Source organism: Melospiza melodia, chromosome 5 (genome assembly GCF_035770615.1).
Source record: "Melospiza melodia melodia isolate bMelMel2 chromosome 5, bMelMel2.pri, whole genome shotgun sequence".
In the NCBI taxonomy this organism is placed as follows: Eukaryota; Metazoa; Chordata; class Aves; order Passeriformes; family Passerellidae; genus Melospiza; species Melospiza melodia.
In genome coordinates, this window is record NC_086198.1 from 30528873 (window position 1) to 30546852 (window position 17980).

At 37.3% G+C, this 17980-nt stretch overlaps 1 protein-coding gene across 5 annotated transcripts in view; it reads right to left on the reverse strand.

Moving 5' to 3' along the window:
- Positions 1-17980, reverse strand: part of LRBA (LPS responsive beige-like anchor protein) — a 368498-nt gene that overhangs the window by 176446 nt on the left and 174072 nt on the right. For all 5 annotated transcript variants that reach the window (XM_063156757.1, XM_063156759.1, XM_063156760.1 and 2 more), the window contains one exon: positions 885-1009. In XM_063156757.1, coding sequence (XP_063012827.1) covers positions 885-1009 — 125 coding nt within the window. The remainder of the gene's footprint in view (positions 1-884; positions 1010-17980) is intronic.

Consider the following 17980-nt stretch of genomic DNA (forward strand, 5'->3'; position numbering starts at 1 on the left):
CTTTAATTATGAGCAAATTATTTTTAAGTACAAGACTTTTCTACCTTATCAGTGTACCCTCATTAGATAGCAAAGATATAAAATTTTGTACAAAACCCCAAAGTTCACTGGCTTTGATTGTGGTTTTGTTTGCTTGCTTATATTTTGATTTACTATAGAATTCTCAAACTGACTATTCTATTAGTTTGGTAAATACATTCCCCTCTAGAATGGACATAGCATCTTACTGATGCCATCAGACTGATCCCAGGTTATGAAATGAGGAATAACAACTGTAAAAAAAAGTAATCTCCTTTTTTTAAAATCACCAGGTAGAAACAATTATTACCATTTTGCTGCTTGAGCAATACTTTGCATGTCAGCATTTGTTAGTCTTTATTCCATATCAAATTCTTGCACAAAAACTTGAGGACTTAAGCAAAGGTACAGTTTAGCTTGTAGAAGTGTTATTTCTCTTTTAACATATCTGTAACAATAAGCAGATATGTGCTAACTGAAATAATTGGTATGGATTTTGATCAGGAAAAATTCTTCTGAAGTTACTAAACTCTAAGCAGGTAATTTACACAGAAGTCTGTCCAGGGATTAATGGCAAAATTGCATCCACTTTCCTTCTGCCTTAGTGAGGACTGTAATTGTTGTATGCAAGGTATGCACCACCCAGGCCAGCTGAGATGGGAAGAAGGGGCTCAGCAAACACCAGTGAAGGTGGTGTGAAGAAACGGCCAGGTTACTCCTGTATGGAAAACACATTGCCCGAACCGCGGTGCCAAAAGCCTTTGCTTTGGGACCATTTGCTAGCATCCTACAAGGAGGAAGGTCCAGCCTCTCCCACCACGCACTGTAACCTGCTGCTGGTGGCAGGAGGCAGATTTTGCACTGACCATGCTCTCCGGCTGCCCTGAGCGTCGCTTCAGGATGTGTCGATCCGAGGGGGTTGCGCACAAATCGTCGCCGGCGCCGCAAGTCATCTTCCCAGTAGTCGAGGCGCCAGAACTCACGAGGACGACTACAATGAAACAGAGGAGCCACATATGTTAGCAATTATCAACCAGCATGGTAGCGCTGAATTTCTGCATAAAGCTCTCCTTGTTTGCGCTGCTTTCGCCTTTTTTTCCCTAACCTCCCCCCCTTTCTGCAATCTTTTACTTAGGTATGTCCTTGAAAATAACAATATCACCTTCCAGTCTAAGGAACTCCTTTCCCTTTTTTCTTGGAAGGTGAAATGAGCACTAAATACATCATTTTGAAATGAATTGCTGACAGTGTGATCAGTTTCCCCACACTCTAGTGGCATGTGCTCCGATTTCAGCCTCATTTCAGCCTCAGCAGGGCACCTTTCTCAGTGACTGCATTTATAAACCAGAATAGGGAAAAGGCTATTATAAATATGGTATAGCATTACCTATATTAATCAAAGTCTGTCCCCCTTCATTTTTCTTCCTAATTTGTGCCTTTTTGCACAAGGTCAGTAAATCATGCCATGAATTCTTGGTCCAGAAAGTGTTAACTTTAATGAATACCTCAGTTACATGGTTATGTATGTGATAATAAAATATTACTCTGTTTAGATGTGCAGGAATTTAATTAAAATAATCTCTTAAAATATTCATTACATTTAGCCCCTGAGGCTTAGAACAACACGAGAAAATGCATTTCTTTTCCATTTACTGTTTTTAAATAAACCATTCCAGGAGAGTGAAACAGCAATCTATTTTCGAGCAAATCAGATTGCATTTCTGGTTTATGTAGTTGTGTTTTTACATTTAATTAAAAACTACATGTTATGATGTGTAATAGTTGCTACATAGAAAGCATACTTTAAAAAAATTACATATAGGAAAGGTTATATCAAATTCATTATTTTCCATTTTATGCTCCAAATATACATAGATCTTTTTAATACGGTCATATATAAGTGCCAGTTACTATCTGTTTAGATGATCATGAATTAATGCCACTGTAAAACAGTATTTTAGCCCAGAGAATGTACAGCAAATGCCAATTTCAGGTATGGCAAACAAGCAAACAGAAGATACCTGAGACATAGATTAGCCATGATACCCTGAAAACGTGTACGTTCAGACTAAAAACATGGACTTTGTTTACAGAGCCAGTTTTAAAACAATAGATGAAAATGCAGATATATATATTCCATTTCTGATCCAGGAGCTAATAGAAAGTATACCTGTCAACACTGACAAATGAATAGGCACAACTAATTTAATTTACAGATCACAATGTTAAAAACACTTGTATCTACATTCATAGTTCTGAGGTTTAAAGGCAGAAAGTAGTTTTATTTAAGGTAAATCAAGGTTTCAAACAAATGTAGTAACAAAAGTCAGAATGATTTGTGTAACACTACTCTCAAACATGATTTGTAGATATTAAAAATTCTGAGTGAAAATAATTTTATCAAAATGGAGGTTGTCTTTGCAGCCTTCATTAAAATTCTACGTCTATTTTGAACACCAAAGAAAAGGCAGTGCTAGTCTTCATCTTCCTAATTGCTTAATTTCAGGAAAAAAACTGAAGTATTGGAATAAAATTCCTCAGTACCTTATTCTCACACTTGTCTGTATTACAAGTCACACTAAAATTGGGCTGCTCTGATTGAAAGACCCAACGATTTTGGAATAATTAACCAAAGAAAAACTACAATATACAGGAAGATATGGGTTTATTCAAAGGTCGATTAATAACTTAAAATTCTCCATTAGTGATTACAGAAAAAAAGCAGAACACAGCTGGCTATGTGCATGCCTTTGATAGTCCTAGAGCATGGATAGGCACTTCATCATTCTGCCTTCCTACATTTATCTGTTAAAATTATTATCAAATATCAGCCAGGATGCAGTCGTGAATCACAGCCTGCTCCTCGTCTTCAGGGGAATGATACAATGAGGGTCTATTCATCAGGGTGGCAATCGGCACGAGTAATTAGTTCCCTGCACTGGGATCTCCTACAAAGCTTATTTCAGTCGGCACCACAAACATATGACAATGAAAAGCTAATGGAAGCCGCTAAAATTTGTTAACCTCTTCTGCCATCAATCCTTCTGGTGTTCTGGGCTACAGTATTATGCAAAGATGGTAAATTATTAATTTGTCATTCATCTACCTCGCCACAGTTTTGATAGAATTAAGTGATGCCATTCTTCTGGATAACAATTACAATTATAGCACATTGCAAAACTATGCTAAAATTATTAGGAAAATAGGTAACAATGATCAGGCATGAAATATTATCCTGAAACATAATATATCTTTAGGCCCTTGCTTTTATTTTCAGTTCTGCATGCAAAATTTGCATAGGATTCTATCTCCTTCAGTGGTGCACTGATTATTCACACATAACTGCATAATCACTATTATTTCAGTATTTGTAAGTATTGGCAACCACTGCATTATGAGGGCGAAAAAAATTATCTACTCTTCACACATAGAAAACCATCCAACAAAAACCTACAAAGCCAAAAATGAACACCTGTGTTGACTAATTGTTACAAGTGAGACAATTTTGGGAGCAGCTACTGGAAAAAATGCAATTTTTGAACCAAGAAAATGCAGTTGATACTAGAACCAATATAAACCAGTACACCACACAGCTACTCCAGCACACTGCCTTACTAGTAAGAGCAATTAACCACTGCAGTCCCATCCCCAAAAGGCAATGCTGTACCTTGCTTTGTACCTCTGCAACCAGGTGGAGACAGAAATATTGCTCTGATTTGGGCAGAACTGACTGGCAGACTGAAGGACTGTGAAGCAAAGGGCCAAGGAGGCAGATTTTAGGGAAACTACAGGGGACATTTGACAACAGGAGCTCCTGGCCCTGCAGGAAAGGCTGCCATATGGACTAGAGTGCTATATGGACTGGATTGATGAACGTAACTACTCAATTAGTCTAAATGCAAGAGCAACATCGCTCAGGGGATCAGGGATTTATGAATTATAAATCATATGATTTGCATGGATTTGTCAGGGCCCCCTCCAACATGATACACAGTAATTAGTGGTTCCTTGGTAACAATATTGACTGAATCAAAACAAAGCTTTTATATTAAGTGTTTTATTCAAATAGCATAACCATTATACTTCTTTATTTTTCCAACAGTTTCCCAAATTACCAGGCTATGTACTCAGAATTGAGAGAAAATCTTCCTCTCATTCCCATGCACCTAACTTCATTGTTAAAATTGTACAGAGATGAGATCAAATTAAAAATGACCAATATAACCTGTTCCCTCAGGATTTTGTGTCATGAAAAAAATAAGACATTTCACTGTGGGCAATGAGGAAAAGTCTAAATGCTCATTTATGTTCACTATCAGAGCAAGAAATCCGTATTTCCGACCGGTTTCAAAGATTAGGACAATTGGAGACAAAACATACCAACTGCTGTACTAGTTTTATTATGGTGTCATAGCAAAGGTATTTTAGGCATGGAAACTACCTATTAGTCCTCATACCCTTATAGATTTAAACTGAATATAAGCCACACCAGACAACAATGAGAGGATAATGCAATTGCTGAAGAATTACTTCTTGTAATGTCTTACCCCACTGTGTATTTCGAGATACTCTGCCATCCTAGAAAAGCAACAGCCAACACACCAGTGTGGGTTGTAAAGGAACTGCATGAGGTAGGGAAGATGAAATAAAATGGAAACCTACAAAAGTCTTAGGGCTGTACATCAGTTAAGTGAGAATGGATTTCAGCACACCACAGAAGCCTCCATTCAGATCCTTAGATGAGTGAAGTAGCAAATAAACAAATACAGAACAGAAAAGAGAAAGAAAGAGAGAGAGAGAGAAAGACAGAAAGAGAAAGAGAGAGAAAGAGAGAGCACAGTGTTACAGAAATCTTCAGAGACAGGATAGCTAGAGCTCTAAAAGACCTCTTCCATCTAGAAGGTTTTTAAACTTAAAGGCAAGAAAATCCACTTCCACAAAAGGCAATCACAACAAACTTAAAAACAGAGAAGCTTGTGTGAAGATACCAAGATAAATTTTGAGATTACACACTCCTTGTCAGAACTCTAACTGTAGAGTTAGGCAGATGAGTCAATCTCCAAACCTAATCAATCCTTTGTCTCTTCACTAAGACCATCAGCAAGGCAATCAATCAGTGATGACAATTCCTAAGGTGTAGATGCTCAAACACAGAGACTTAGGCTAAATTAGTTTCATAGACAGCCAAAAACAGAGTGGCAACACCACTCATGCATCAGGAGCAACAGTACAGATCTGAAAGGAAATCTAAAAGAAGGCAGCTCCACAATTTCTCCATCACCAACTACATGTCTACTCCATCTTCTGGTTATAATTTATTACACACTTTGGTTGCAATGGCTTATCAAATGCAGAATATCAGGTGCTCCTTCTAAATTACACAAAAAGCAATCAAAGAACACAGATAGTGGTGCCCAACTTTAAAGGAAAAATAAGCCAGATTATTTTAACACTGTTCAGGAACACTTCTTGGTCTACAACTAGGTATCTTTTTCTTCCATGTAAAATGTTTCAAGAACTTAAACCAGGTATCTTCTGCAATAGACACAAACATTTTTCTCAAAAAAGCCAAAAAACAAAATCAAACCCACAGTAACCCCAACAATAATCATTTGCATTTGAATCACAGAATCACAGAACTGTTTGGAAGGGACCTTAAGGATCATCCAGTTCCAAACTCCCTGCTGTGAGGAGGGAAACCTTCCACTAGATCAGGTTGCTCAGGCCTCATCCAACCTGGCTTCAACCACTTTTTGGGAAAGGGCATCCACAACTTCTTTGGGCAGCCTGTACCAGTGCCTCACCACCCTCACAGTGAAGAATTTCCTGTCAATATCTAACCTATAATTGCCCTCTAAATGTGAAGCCATCCACCCTTGTCCTGTCACTCCATGTTTTTGTAGAAAGCCCCCCTTCATCTTTCTTGCAGTCTCTTTAGGTACAGGAATGTGCTGTGAGGTCTCCCTGGAGCCTTCTCTTCTCCAGGCTGAACAGCCCCAACTCTCTCAGCCTTTCCTCACAGGAGAGGTGCTCCAGCCCTCTGACCATCTTCTTGGCACTCTGAAGTCACTCCAACCAGGTCCACGTTGAGGACCCCAGAGCTGGATGCAGCACTGCAGGTGGGCTCTCACCAGAGCAGAGGGGCAGAATTTCCTCCCTCCCCTGCTGCCCACGGTGCTTTGGATGCAGCCCGGGACACGTTTTGCTCTCCGGGCTGTGAGTGCACATTGACGGGTCACGTTCAGCCTCTTATCACCAGCACCTCCACGTCCTTCTGGGCAGGACTGCCCTCAATCTGTTCATCTCTCAGCATTGATTTGAGTGTCAATCTGAAGATAAAAGTGCTGAAGTTCTGGAAAATACTACAAAACCTTTGGTGGAGTTCCTCCAGCAGACTGCAGGGCATCTTGTAATGTAAGAGGCTGCCTCATCTTGCAAACTGAAATCCACTGCATTTCCATGGCATTCAGCTGGATGTCCAGAATATTAACTAAAATCTCTCATATTTTGTAGGTAATAGTAAAATGCAAGCCATATTCCACTAACTGACTCAATAAAAGCTAATTTCAGAAAACAAGTGAAACATTTTCTGAAGCAATTCAATACTCCTCTAAAGAGCTTTCACAAACCGGGAAAAATTTTTTATTTTTGATCTAAAAACTAAGTTACACCAGACTGCACAATGAGCATACTAATAGCCATATGTCAATAAATATTTATCTAAAAAAATGTTTTGTACACATTTAGATATATTACTGACCTGTAACATAATCAAAAAATATATATCACACATTGGAATATAAAATATTGATCTTGATGATGGCAAAGCAAATGCTGATTAACAGGTAAGTTCTCAGCAGCACTACCAAGTTTCACATTCCATGCAGAGATCCCATGCACAACTGTTTGCCACACAGGAAATCAGAGTACTGATGCAGTAGGGAAAATTACTTTTTCCATAAATCAGGTTCCTGATCTGATTCCCACCTTGCCCATACTACCAAAGGAAACAGAAAAAGGTTTGATTAGTATTAAGTCAAAGTTGCAGCTCAAATATTACTCACCCAGCTACATTCTGTGTGTATTTCATAGCACTTCACTGATAATGTATCTACTTCAGGACATTAAAGATTAATTAAATCCTGATAAGTGCATTGAGATCTTTGGAAGTGCTGCCTACATTACCTATCCTTTCTACAATGGCACAACCTGTTGCAGTTCAGCTCTCTCTCCCTCTCTCAGCTGCCTTCACACAAGGATTTGTGTGGCTATTCTAAACAAAATCACAGTAACCAGCTGGGATTATTAGACTTTACTGTTTTTATTCTGTTTTATATCAGTGACCTGCTCACCCTGCAGCCTCACCAGCAACTATGTGACTAAAATTAAGGGAAAGAGATGTGCAGGTGAGAGAATGGAAGGAAAGGATGAAGAAGAATACCAAAAGACATATAATGTAATTATACTCTAATAGTAACAGAGTCTCTGCCTTTTCATGTTATCTTCATTTGCCCCAAACACAGACATTCAGATTCCATAGTTTCAAGATACAGATTTCCACGAATGGAAAAAACTGGGAATCCTTAAGAAAAAAAACTCATATGCAGGCAGGCTCTTTAATCTCTGCCACAGTTACTGCTACAGTAACAGGAACTGGTCATAACAAAGGCCCAAGGCCACCGAGTACAACTTCTTTGGCATAATATCAATTATGAGAAACACTAATGTAATCCATTAAACCAGTATAGTCTATTTACTTCTAACCCTCCTCCAAGAAAACATTTGGCTTTGTCTTTAAAGGATTTTTTTTTTCCTAAAATAACCTTTGCCTCTATTTGTGCTTCAATTTTATCAAAAGGTGCGCGTGGAGGGGGCATTTCCTCGGTTTGCTGAAGAGAGAGTAGAGTCATTCTTTTTTGAATCTTTCAGAAGAAAGATATGTGAAAAGCATTTCTTGACGAGAGGTGTGAAAAGCAGGCTATGAACTTCAGGCCCAACATGCACGGAGTCAGCACAGAACTCCAAGGACTCTGCACAGTTGTAGGGCACCTTTGTACAATTTAAACCTCAGGTGCTTCCAGTGTAGAGGAGAAGGGAACATCAGCAAGGGAAACCTGTCTTAACATACATTTCATATGTTAAGATATATAAACATATAAATCTAAACATATGTTTACATTTCACCATATAAACACAACAGTACAAACAGCACAGATCTGCAATTCCTAATTTTGCATTTTAAAAACTAGTAGAAATGCTGTTAGCATGCTTCTGTAGAGTAAACAGGAAATTCTCTCTTTATCTCAGTCATTAGGTGGCTCAGCTACAACTCCTTGCTTAGGACTCCTGATTTCTGCATTTTCATGGAATCATACCAAAAACCCATTCCCACCTAACTAGCAAGCAAACAAAACCAGAAGAACAATGCCGATTTCAGGTATCACAGAGACTCTTTTCTGCACTGACAAGCTTTGAATTCCTCACTTAAAAAGCAATCCAGAAAAAATGTCAACTATAAATGTTTCAGTCTCCCTTTATGCATTATAAAGCACCGTGTCAGGGAAGACAAGCCCACCTTTAAGGTGTTGCTGTCCTAGATCATGGTGCTATTAACCTCCAGTTTAAAAACAGTTCTGTTTATGTATGAGTTTATGTAGGCTCTTCTTTGATCTTTATTAACCCCTTGGTAGCTAACCACAGCCCCGATTTTTTGGAGCATTCTTTGAAGTGCTGGCATTCCAGTGCACACTGATACTTCAAAGAGGGCTCACTTAAGTAAAGGTACAGTTCTAATCATGTATTCTGCAATCACTATCTTATCTTAGCTGATCTTATAATGATCAGTCTAAAATAAAGCTGCACTTCCAAAGACAACACCATGAGACACAGTTCAATCCATGTTGCATTTCTGTCAAGATTAATTATAAATTAACTGAAATGAAAACTACTCCACTTTTCTACCAGAAGTTAACACGAAAACTTTCTTTTGGCTTGCAGCAAAATTAATTCAGACACGCTTCAGACAAGGAAGAATGAATGTATAGCAAATTTGCAGCGGGATGCTTTGGCTTAGTTGCTCATAAATCTTGGCAAATCTCACACATCCTACTCCCAACTGCAGTCAACAACATTTGTTTTGCAAAGTAACTACAGCTCATACAGACCCCATAAACTGCTATGCATATTGAAAATAACAATAATTCCCACAATATACAAAAAAATAGGTACACTACATCTTGCTGGAGGCTTTTTGCTTTTTACCTGATAATGCTGAATTTTAGTCTGCAGTACTTGTCATCCCTTCCTTGCCAAAATGAGCAATGGATTATAAGAATATGTTGCAGGATACAATATTACAAAGGAGCCAGCTCAATCTTAATCTCCTTAGCGATTCCTGTTGGTTCTGATGCTTTCATTTTAAGCACATGCATTGGAAGTTCCTATTTATTTTCCCACTAATTACAGCAATACCAGGTTTTCTGTGAGGAATATTTAATTGAAAAATTGAAATATTATTATTAAGATTAATTCTTTCCAGTAGGTGGGATTTGACATAATCACCTTTCAGCATTTGTGGATATAATATAGATCAACTTTTGACCAAAACAAGGAAATCTGGTCAGTTCTGTGATTTTGTTTGTACGTTGCTCTGACCCCAAAAGTGTTACATATAGGAATTACAGAAAAGTTTTTCCCAAAACTCTTAAATTTGACCTGCTGCAAACATTTCATCTCGTCTAGAAGAAACAGGATGAAATCACACTCCCATATATCTACACTTCAAGAGCTGCGGCTAACCTGTATCTTTTTTTTATAGCTCTCTTAACAGCTGGATACTTTTCTTGCTTCTATAAAAATGTAATAGTGCACCCCTCTGATTCAATAAATACTTTTTTTCTCTATGTTCTTCTACAGAAAGTTAATTTTTTTTCTCTTTTGTTTATATTTTTTGTGTGTCCTCTGCCAGAAAGGTCTCAAGTAACTGGGTGGTTTTATTTGATTTTTTGAGGGGTTTTTTTTGTTGGTTTTTCTTCCTTTTTTTTTTTTTTTTCTTTTGGTTGTTTCATTTGGTTTTGTTTGCATTTTTTGAAGTTAAAATTACTATCTATTAACCAAATTAATTCAGCAATTCAAGAACCACCATAGAGAGGAACAACAAAGATGACTGAAAGATTTAGGTACAACTTTTTTTTTTTAACATAGAATAATAAAGAGAAGACAAACCTCCCTGAGGTGTCTAAATGCCTAAACATCAAAAATACATTAATTTTATCTTTTTATTGTATGCATACAAGAATTTGAGTGTATCTGGGGACACAAGGAATTCCCCCTTCAACCTCTTGCTTAATCATGAATGAATTTGAACATCCTTGAACCTCTGCTTGAAACTATGGAAGGGAGAGCAGGTGAATCTCTAAGGTTCACAGAACATTTGGCTACTGTTAAACAGCATCTTGGGAAAGGAATTCTCAATTCAGATTGCAAGTTAGAATAATGAAGCCTTAGAGACACCCAACTTCTGTATCATCAGCATTTCTTCTACTCTCTGATACAATTAAAATCAAAGCTTTAAAACAAAGAGATCCCAATCAAAATCAAATAAAATCAAGTATGATTTGATTTAAACGTTAACACTTCTGTCCAAGATTCAATTCAGGACTTAAAATCTGAGGATAGCAAAATCTGGGAAATGACTTCATTGTGTGATGATTGCAGGAACACATGTAAGAGAGAGTTGAAGTAACTGCAAACATAGTACTGCACTCTGAGACAGGAAACATTAAGCACAAGGCAGCAAGACCACTGAAAAGCACGTGGAGCAAGATTCCTGTTTCCATACTAGCCCAGGGCCCTTAGGAAACAGCAACAGGACTCAACTCCCTTCAAAAAGGCTTAACTTACTAAAAAAATTTCTCCCTTGAAAGTCTTGCAAACTATCTGTAAAAAAACCCAAACAGAGTACTGAATTATGATGAAGCACCATTTTCTGGAACACACAGACAATTTTGTATTTACTTTAAATAAAGGAAATGGTAGCCTGCAAACACACCTTCTCTTCTGTTATACGTGATCAACAAAGCAGGAGACAAAAGTTTAGCAATTCATAGGTGCTGCAGAGGGGGGCGAGTTCAAAACTGTTACTTGACATGGTCCTATGAAAACCATTTAAGCCACTGAACTGCCTCTTGAGATCCACTGATGCCCCAAGGGTCAGCAAGGTTGTGAAGCCCTCACAACATTTACAAAACAGAAGTGGGGAAGCCATTCTTATTGATGTTACAGAACCTACCAAAGGACTACTTGTAGAAAAGCATGAGCAATGTTAAAAGTGCTAAAACACCAAGGTTCCTTTGATAGAGTAATCCAAGGGCTTAGCCCAGGATAAAACCTTGTACACTGACACATCAGAAGCTGCTAACTGAGAAGATGCAACTTCTTTTCCACAGGTACACCAAGAGAGATGTACAGCAACAGAAAACTTGGTAACAAACACTCCAACCGATCAATACAAGAGAGACCATAATATTCTTTCCTCCACATTCTTCCTCCTCAAGACTAATACTAAATGTTAAATCCAACACTATAAAACAGTATTGATAAAAGGACTGGAAAATGAAAGTTTAAGAAGCAACAAATCAGGAAGTGTTTCCTCCTTAATTTTGGTGATTTAAGCACAAGCATAACACTCACAACTTCATTCCCCTCTGCACTGGCATCCATAGAGACGTGTTTAAAAGAATGAAGTTTCTTCCTCAGGGCAATTATTACCTCTCTTGAAAAGGCATCCAGCTTCTCTCTCTTCATCTAGCTACTCCTTTATTTGTTTTTAAGAAGTTCACCAAAAAACCCCAACCAAACAACCACACACACAAACCACCAAAACAATAGGAAAACCAACATACCTCTGTAGGTTCTTTCCTACCATTGAAACAACTTTCTCAATATTAAGCTGCTCTTCTCAACACAGGAATCCCATCACAGAGGGGAATGAAATGGAAACAACACTGTCACTCCCAATGGGAAACAAGTCAGCACCATCAAGAAGCTCCCCATCAAAGGGGAGAACCAGGGGCTCTGGAGTAACTCACACGGGCTGCAAGCAGACCTCATCAATGCAGCGGTGCCATCAACCACTCAAAGGGCTCCTTGTCCCTGCAGAAGAGGCCATGAAGGCTCTCAGAGGATGGAAAGAGCACAGGAATGCCTGTACCTTTTCTCACCAAAGGTCTACCCTGAAATTCTGTATCCCAAAATGTCAGTGGTGGCTTAAGGAAGAGCAAGATCGATCCAATCATGTACGACTACTCCCCAAGCACTCAGCCAGTTTCCAACTATTTTCAGCTCAGGGGATTTCCTGAGTCTAATGTGGTTTGTCTATTTATACTCCTTCCTCCTAATGCATTTCTCTTCCAAGTACTCATCCACAGGAACTTCAAATAAATCCAAGCATCAGTGCTCTCAATCCTCAAGCTTGGGAAGAATTACTGCAGTGAAAACAACAAGGTGGAACTGTGCACATTTCTGGGAATGTTCTAATGTGTCCCTTCAGTACCAAGGTAAAGAGTTCTCCAGAAATCTTCATTTTTGGACTACAGAATTCCACCTGTGTGCTCATAAACCAAGTATCTGTGTAGTATGTGATACTGCTAATGTTCACAAAAACCTATAGTTGGGACAAGGAAAAGAGAAATCCTTTAGGTAATAAAGAAACTCCTAACAAAACAATAAACTTCCTATTTAAAATCTGGAATGCAAATGTGAGAACAGAACAGTTCTCTGTAATAGCCATACAATTCACAATATTTTTTGCTGGAGATGTTAATTCTTGTTTTATGTAAATTCTTCAGAGAAGATTATTTAAGACCACACTACTCTTAAATTATGGTGCAGATACTTATAAGCATAATTTAAGTGTACTGCACCATAATGTACATTTTCTTCCTTGAACATAATCTCCCTCCTGCATATATAAACTGTATTTGTAATTATCCCTAGTCATACCTTTCTCCACTATTCAGCTTTAGAAATAACCATGTATTGTCCCTGCTAAACTAAGCTAACTTATTTGTTTAATAGTCAATGATGAAAAAATGAAAAAAACCATTTTAATACAGTTTGTAACACAACTTGTTCAAGAAACCTTGTTTACCACATACATTAAACCCTTCACAGAAAACACCCAGAAAGAGAAGGCATGGTAACAGACTTGAAAAGCATGGGGTTTTTGCAATTAGCTTCTGTCCTGACAGAAGAGTCAGTTCAGACTGACACTCAAAATCAAGGAAAGACTGTTTAATTTCATCATGAAAATTCAATGTTTTCACTTTTCTTTTCAGAATAAAAAGCCTATATAGCTTCTAAGAGATTTCAAGTATAAGATAAAATGAAATATTTTCATTGCTGTAAAAACACTAATGTTTTCATGAACAGAGCTCTAGAAAGAATGAAAAACATTAATTTACACACAAACCAGTTCAGGCTTTTTTAAATGACTTAGGAATTTTAATTTGGAGTGTCTCAAGTACAAAATATACACACAGCTACTTGTACTGGAGTTTGCAACTAAAAATTGAAGACACAGTAATGCAAACAATGGCAAAAAGATTCAAATAAAACCTGATCTTCTGCTACAACTTCTCAAGGTCACAGGATTCACTTTCAGTATCATGCACCATTAACATTTACTTTGTTGTACCATTCACTAAGAGGGATAGTGAATATGGTTTTCACAAAAGGGATGGCTTTCATCTAGACTTTCACCCTCTTTACAGGGAATAACTTTGCTTAACTTTGGAAATGAAATACATGTGTGAAGCTCTATGGGCAAGCAGCAAATCACAGCAATAGCTACAGATTACTTACCAAACCATCTGATAGAAGTAACCAATCTTTGATACTAATCGCTGCAAGATGGTATTTTCCCAAAAAACTTCCCATGAGGGAAGGGGGAGTGAGGGGAAAAGAGACAGACCTGCAATCATCACAAAGATTATACAGCACAATGCAGAGGATTTGAAGGAGAATTTGTCTTTGCTATTTTAATAATTAGTAATAAAATTTATCAGGTCGAAGTCAGATATGTTAAGAGAACTTCAGTTGAGTTCCTTTTTCACACAGAAGCTGTTGTCCAAAGTATTTCTTTGGTTGTTTCTATGGCCCGGCTAAAGGCTTTGGAAGCCCACAGTCTGTATACAATCAGTAGGTGTTTGCTGATGCAAAACACCTTTGAAGGTGCTGCCCATCCTTCCCTGGGTTGTGCCTCAGGCTGTCCCCATCACAGGCAGACTGTGACCTCAGGTGCATCAAACCCACCCAGAACAGCCTTGGGCTATGTCCACAACAAACAGGCACTAATCCCAAAGCCCAACAAAGAACAACTCCTCTTGTCCAGAATTTTATCTACTAAAAATACATAGTAATAACAATAATAAGGGAAAAAAAATATCTGTCTGAAATATTCTCTCTCCCTCTCTCTGAAAAAAAGTCTCGGAAGTGGCTACTCCAGAAAGATCGAGACAAAGAAAGTTGCAGTTATCTTTCATCAGTGCTATCTCCCCAACAACATAAGCAGCACAAAGAAGAAAATTATTTCACCAGATACAGGAGAGGCAAAAAGCCTATGAAGCACCAAAGAAAACATCTTGATGTGGAAGTCATGGGAGATAAACATGTGAGAGGGGAGGGATTATGCATCTGCTGGGGATCAAGCAGAGAAAAGAGGACAGCATTGGGAATCAGCTGGACAAGAGTCAGAATAGAGAAAGGGGGGCAAAACCCAGGTCTGGCTGGAGAAAAACCTGGGAAAAGTAACAGAAGGTCAGAAAAGATATCTGATGAAGAATTAATGAGGACAGAAAATGTAGTCAGACAAAAACAGAAAGAAAACTGGAGGGAGGAGGAATATTTATTCTATAATGTCCGTATTAAGACAATGCGATATAAGGGATCCTGTTTCTGTGGCTCCCTGAAAACTGGACCTCATAATCTTAATCCTGTCCCACAATATTAGTCTGATGCTCTTTGTTCTTTTTTCAGAAGAGAAGGGGTGAATACTGTGTGTATGTGAATACTGAACACAGCATTTCCACTTCCAAAATTTCCCTGCCATGAAGTAATCTTGCAGCTGCTTCTTCAAACAGCAACAGTCTCAATCATACAAGTCATGTCTCATCTACTTTACTACTAAAAAAATATTTAAAATAAATATACCATCACTCAGCTAAAATCACATTTTAGCATCTTCAGCAGCAGTAGCAAAGGCTTCACGGAAGTTAACAAATGAATTAATACAAAATGCTTTTTAATGATGTCACTACGAGGTTCTTTAAGCAAGGACAGGTAACAATGTTTATGCTGCATTTTAATGTTTGAATCAGGACCCTGCTGGCATAATCAGACACACACTACAATATGGCAAAGCCAGACTGTGTTTTAGAAACACAATGCAGAAATATGAAAAGCCCCAAACCAACATAACATGAAAACCATTTAAAATGAGTGACGAGGGCCACAAAGCACATTAGTGTGGGTATTGGATATAACTGCACGCCCTGGTTCACAGTTTTGATATGGCCTTTCTTTCATCTGTCCTTAAAATGACAATCCCTCAAATATTTATTTTAAAGGGTGCATCAAGGACTAGTAAACATTCAGGTTGAATCCTGCAGTTTTCTTACCCTTTTGAAGTTTAAGAACAAAAATATTTACCTTCCTAGGGTAGGCAGGGTGCTCATGCAGATTATTTGGTGTGCTTATAATTTTGAAAATATTGTTTCAGTAATCAAATTTTAACACAGCTATTTAGAACCCGAGGACATTACAGATGTATAACAAACCCCACAAATACTAATGGTATAAAATAAATCCAGTGAATAACTCTTGGGGTTTCAGCGTTTTCAATTTTTTTTTGTTTGTTTATATATATTGATTAAAAATTATATATTAATTCATTTAACAATAAAATGCATTCTTGCTTTGCAAGCATTACTGTACAGTGTAGTAGTGCTTCCCTCCCTTTAATACCCTATTACCCACAGCCATATGCTTTGTGTTTCTAAGTATCATTAATAAGGAAGTTGCCTTAAAGCCCCTTCAAGTAACGGGTCAATATTCCTAGATCTGACATACAAAAGGACTTCTAAAACCAAGCTTGTCAATTTTTCTTTGTTTATTTTATATCATTTTTTGCTCTTGCTCACCCTCCTTTGAAGTTAGTCTTCAAAGCTTCAATATCAATAGGAATGCAGCATTAAGGATTTTACGACACTGTGCTACTTAAACTTTTATTGTTTTGTTGCAAAATCATAATCAGAAGGATTAGACTCTTGTATTTGGCTTTTTGTTTTTCTTATTTTTTTTGTAATTTACTCTTTTTTTAAAATTCCAATTCCAGCATGCCATAAATCTGTAGTATGCCCCTTTCAGTCCTCCCACATTGACAAAATAATGCAGTTTATACTTAAACATGCTCAAGAAAAAAATTAACATTCTTTATCATTTTCTAGCAGAGACACTTAATACTCTCAGGCTACATTAATAGAATCTTTCTGCCATTGTAGAAAGTTTGATAGCACTCTTATTTCAATGTCTGATTTTTTCTCCTTTTTTTGACAAAGACAAATGATTGCCATCAATCAAGATCCAATCGGGTATACACAGAGTCAAGCAAATGCATCACTCTTTACTGGTTTTCCTGCTATTTGTGCAGGCTTTGCTCCATATTATTTTATAGAATGATCAAAAAAGCAGCCGTAAGATAGATCATTCACACCCACTGTAAAATTAACTTTCATGAATAATGAGAGTTTTAAACCTCAGATAATGTATATGTTATACAGGAGATATTGCTGGAGTTCATTTCTGGCTGGAGATTATGTAAATGATACTATATGACCTTTATCATTACAAACAGGACATGCAAAACACATATTATTTCATACATCATTCTAAAGTAAGTCAGAACCTAAAGCAGAATCAGTCATTTATAATGTTCATGGTGAAGTGCTAAGGTTGCAAGAAAATGATATGAAGTACCTGTGATGTTTGTGACTACCCCTCTGCTGAACCTGTTACTTATGTGCTCTAAGCACACTAGAAATCACAAAAATGAATCTTACCCCCTTTGTTTCTTTTTAAGAAAATCAGTATTTTGTTTCTTGATAAAACCATTTATCACAAGACTAAGCTATGATGATAATAACCACTTATGTCAATCAAAGTCAATGATATTAAATTAATAGTAATACATACAGCTACATTTACATAATGGATGAATAAGTCGTTCAATTCCTTTTACACAAAACAATATTTTAAATCACTTTCCTTACGTTACTTCCTTATCCCTGAACAATAAGCTGAGCAAAGTTAAATTGCTTAAAGATTTCCTAAAGATAAAAGGTACCATTCACTGTGAAGGCTGGACAGTTGATACACATATGGAATCAATGATGAACTCTAGGAAAGATCTAGCAAACCAAGAAACCCTCAGACATCATTGCTCCAGACTTCTCTTTTCTGCACCAATGAGGAACAAAAAGAGCATTAAATGTGGATTAAATTTTGAGGCTTACACAGCTCTTAAGTATGCAAAGACCTTTATAAAAATATCAAATAAATATACTTATACAAAACTATATTTGATTATTTATATACATTGTGAAATTTCAAATAGCTATCAAAGAAATTCCTATTGCCAAAACATCTAGTCTTTGGTATCAGCATGCAATAAAGTGAAGAATTCAGTTAATATCTTTTATTTGGTTAATATAAATTCAGTGACTAATATTATCCCTGGGTCAGGAAGAACACTACGCCACAGAGTTGACCAGGTTCTTAATTCCCAGTACCCTTCTCACTTTCAAACCTTCTGTCTACCATTTCTTTCATCTAATCCTAACAGAGTCATTTCCTTCTGACAGAGAAGTTCAGGAGCTTCTGCTGTTCTGCTGGATCACAGCACAGC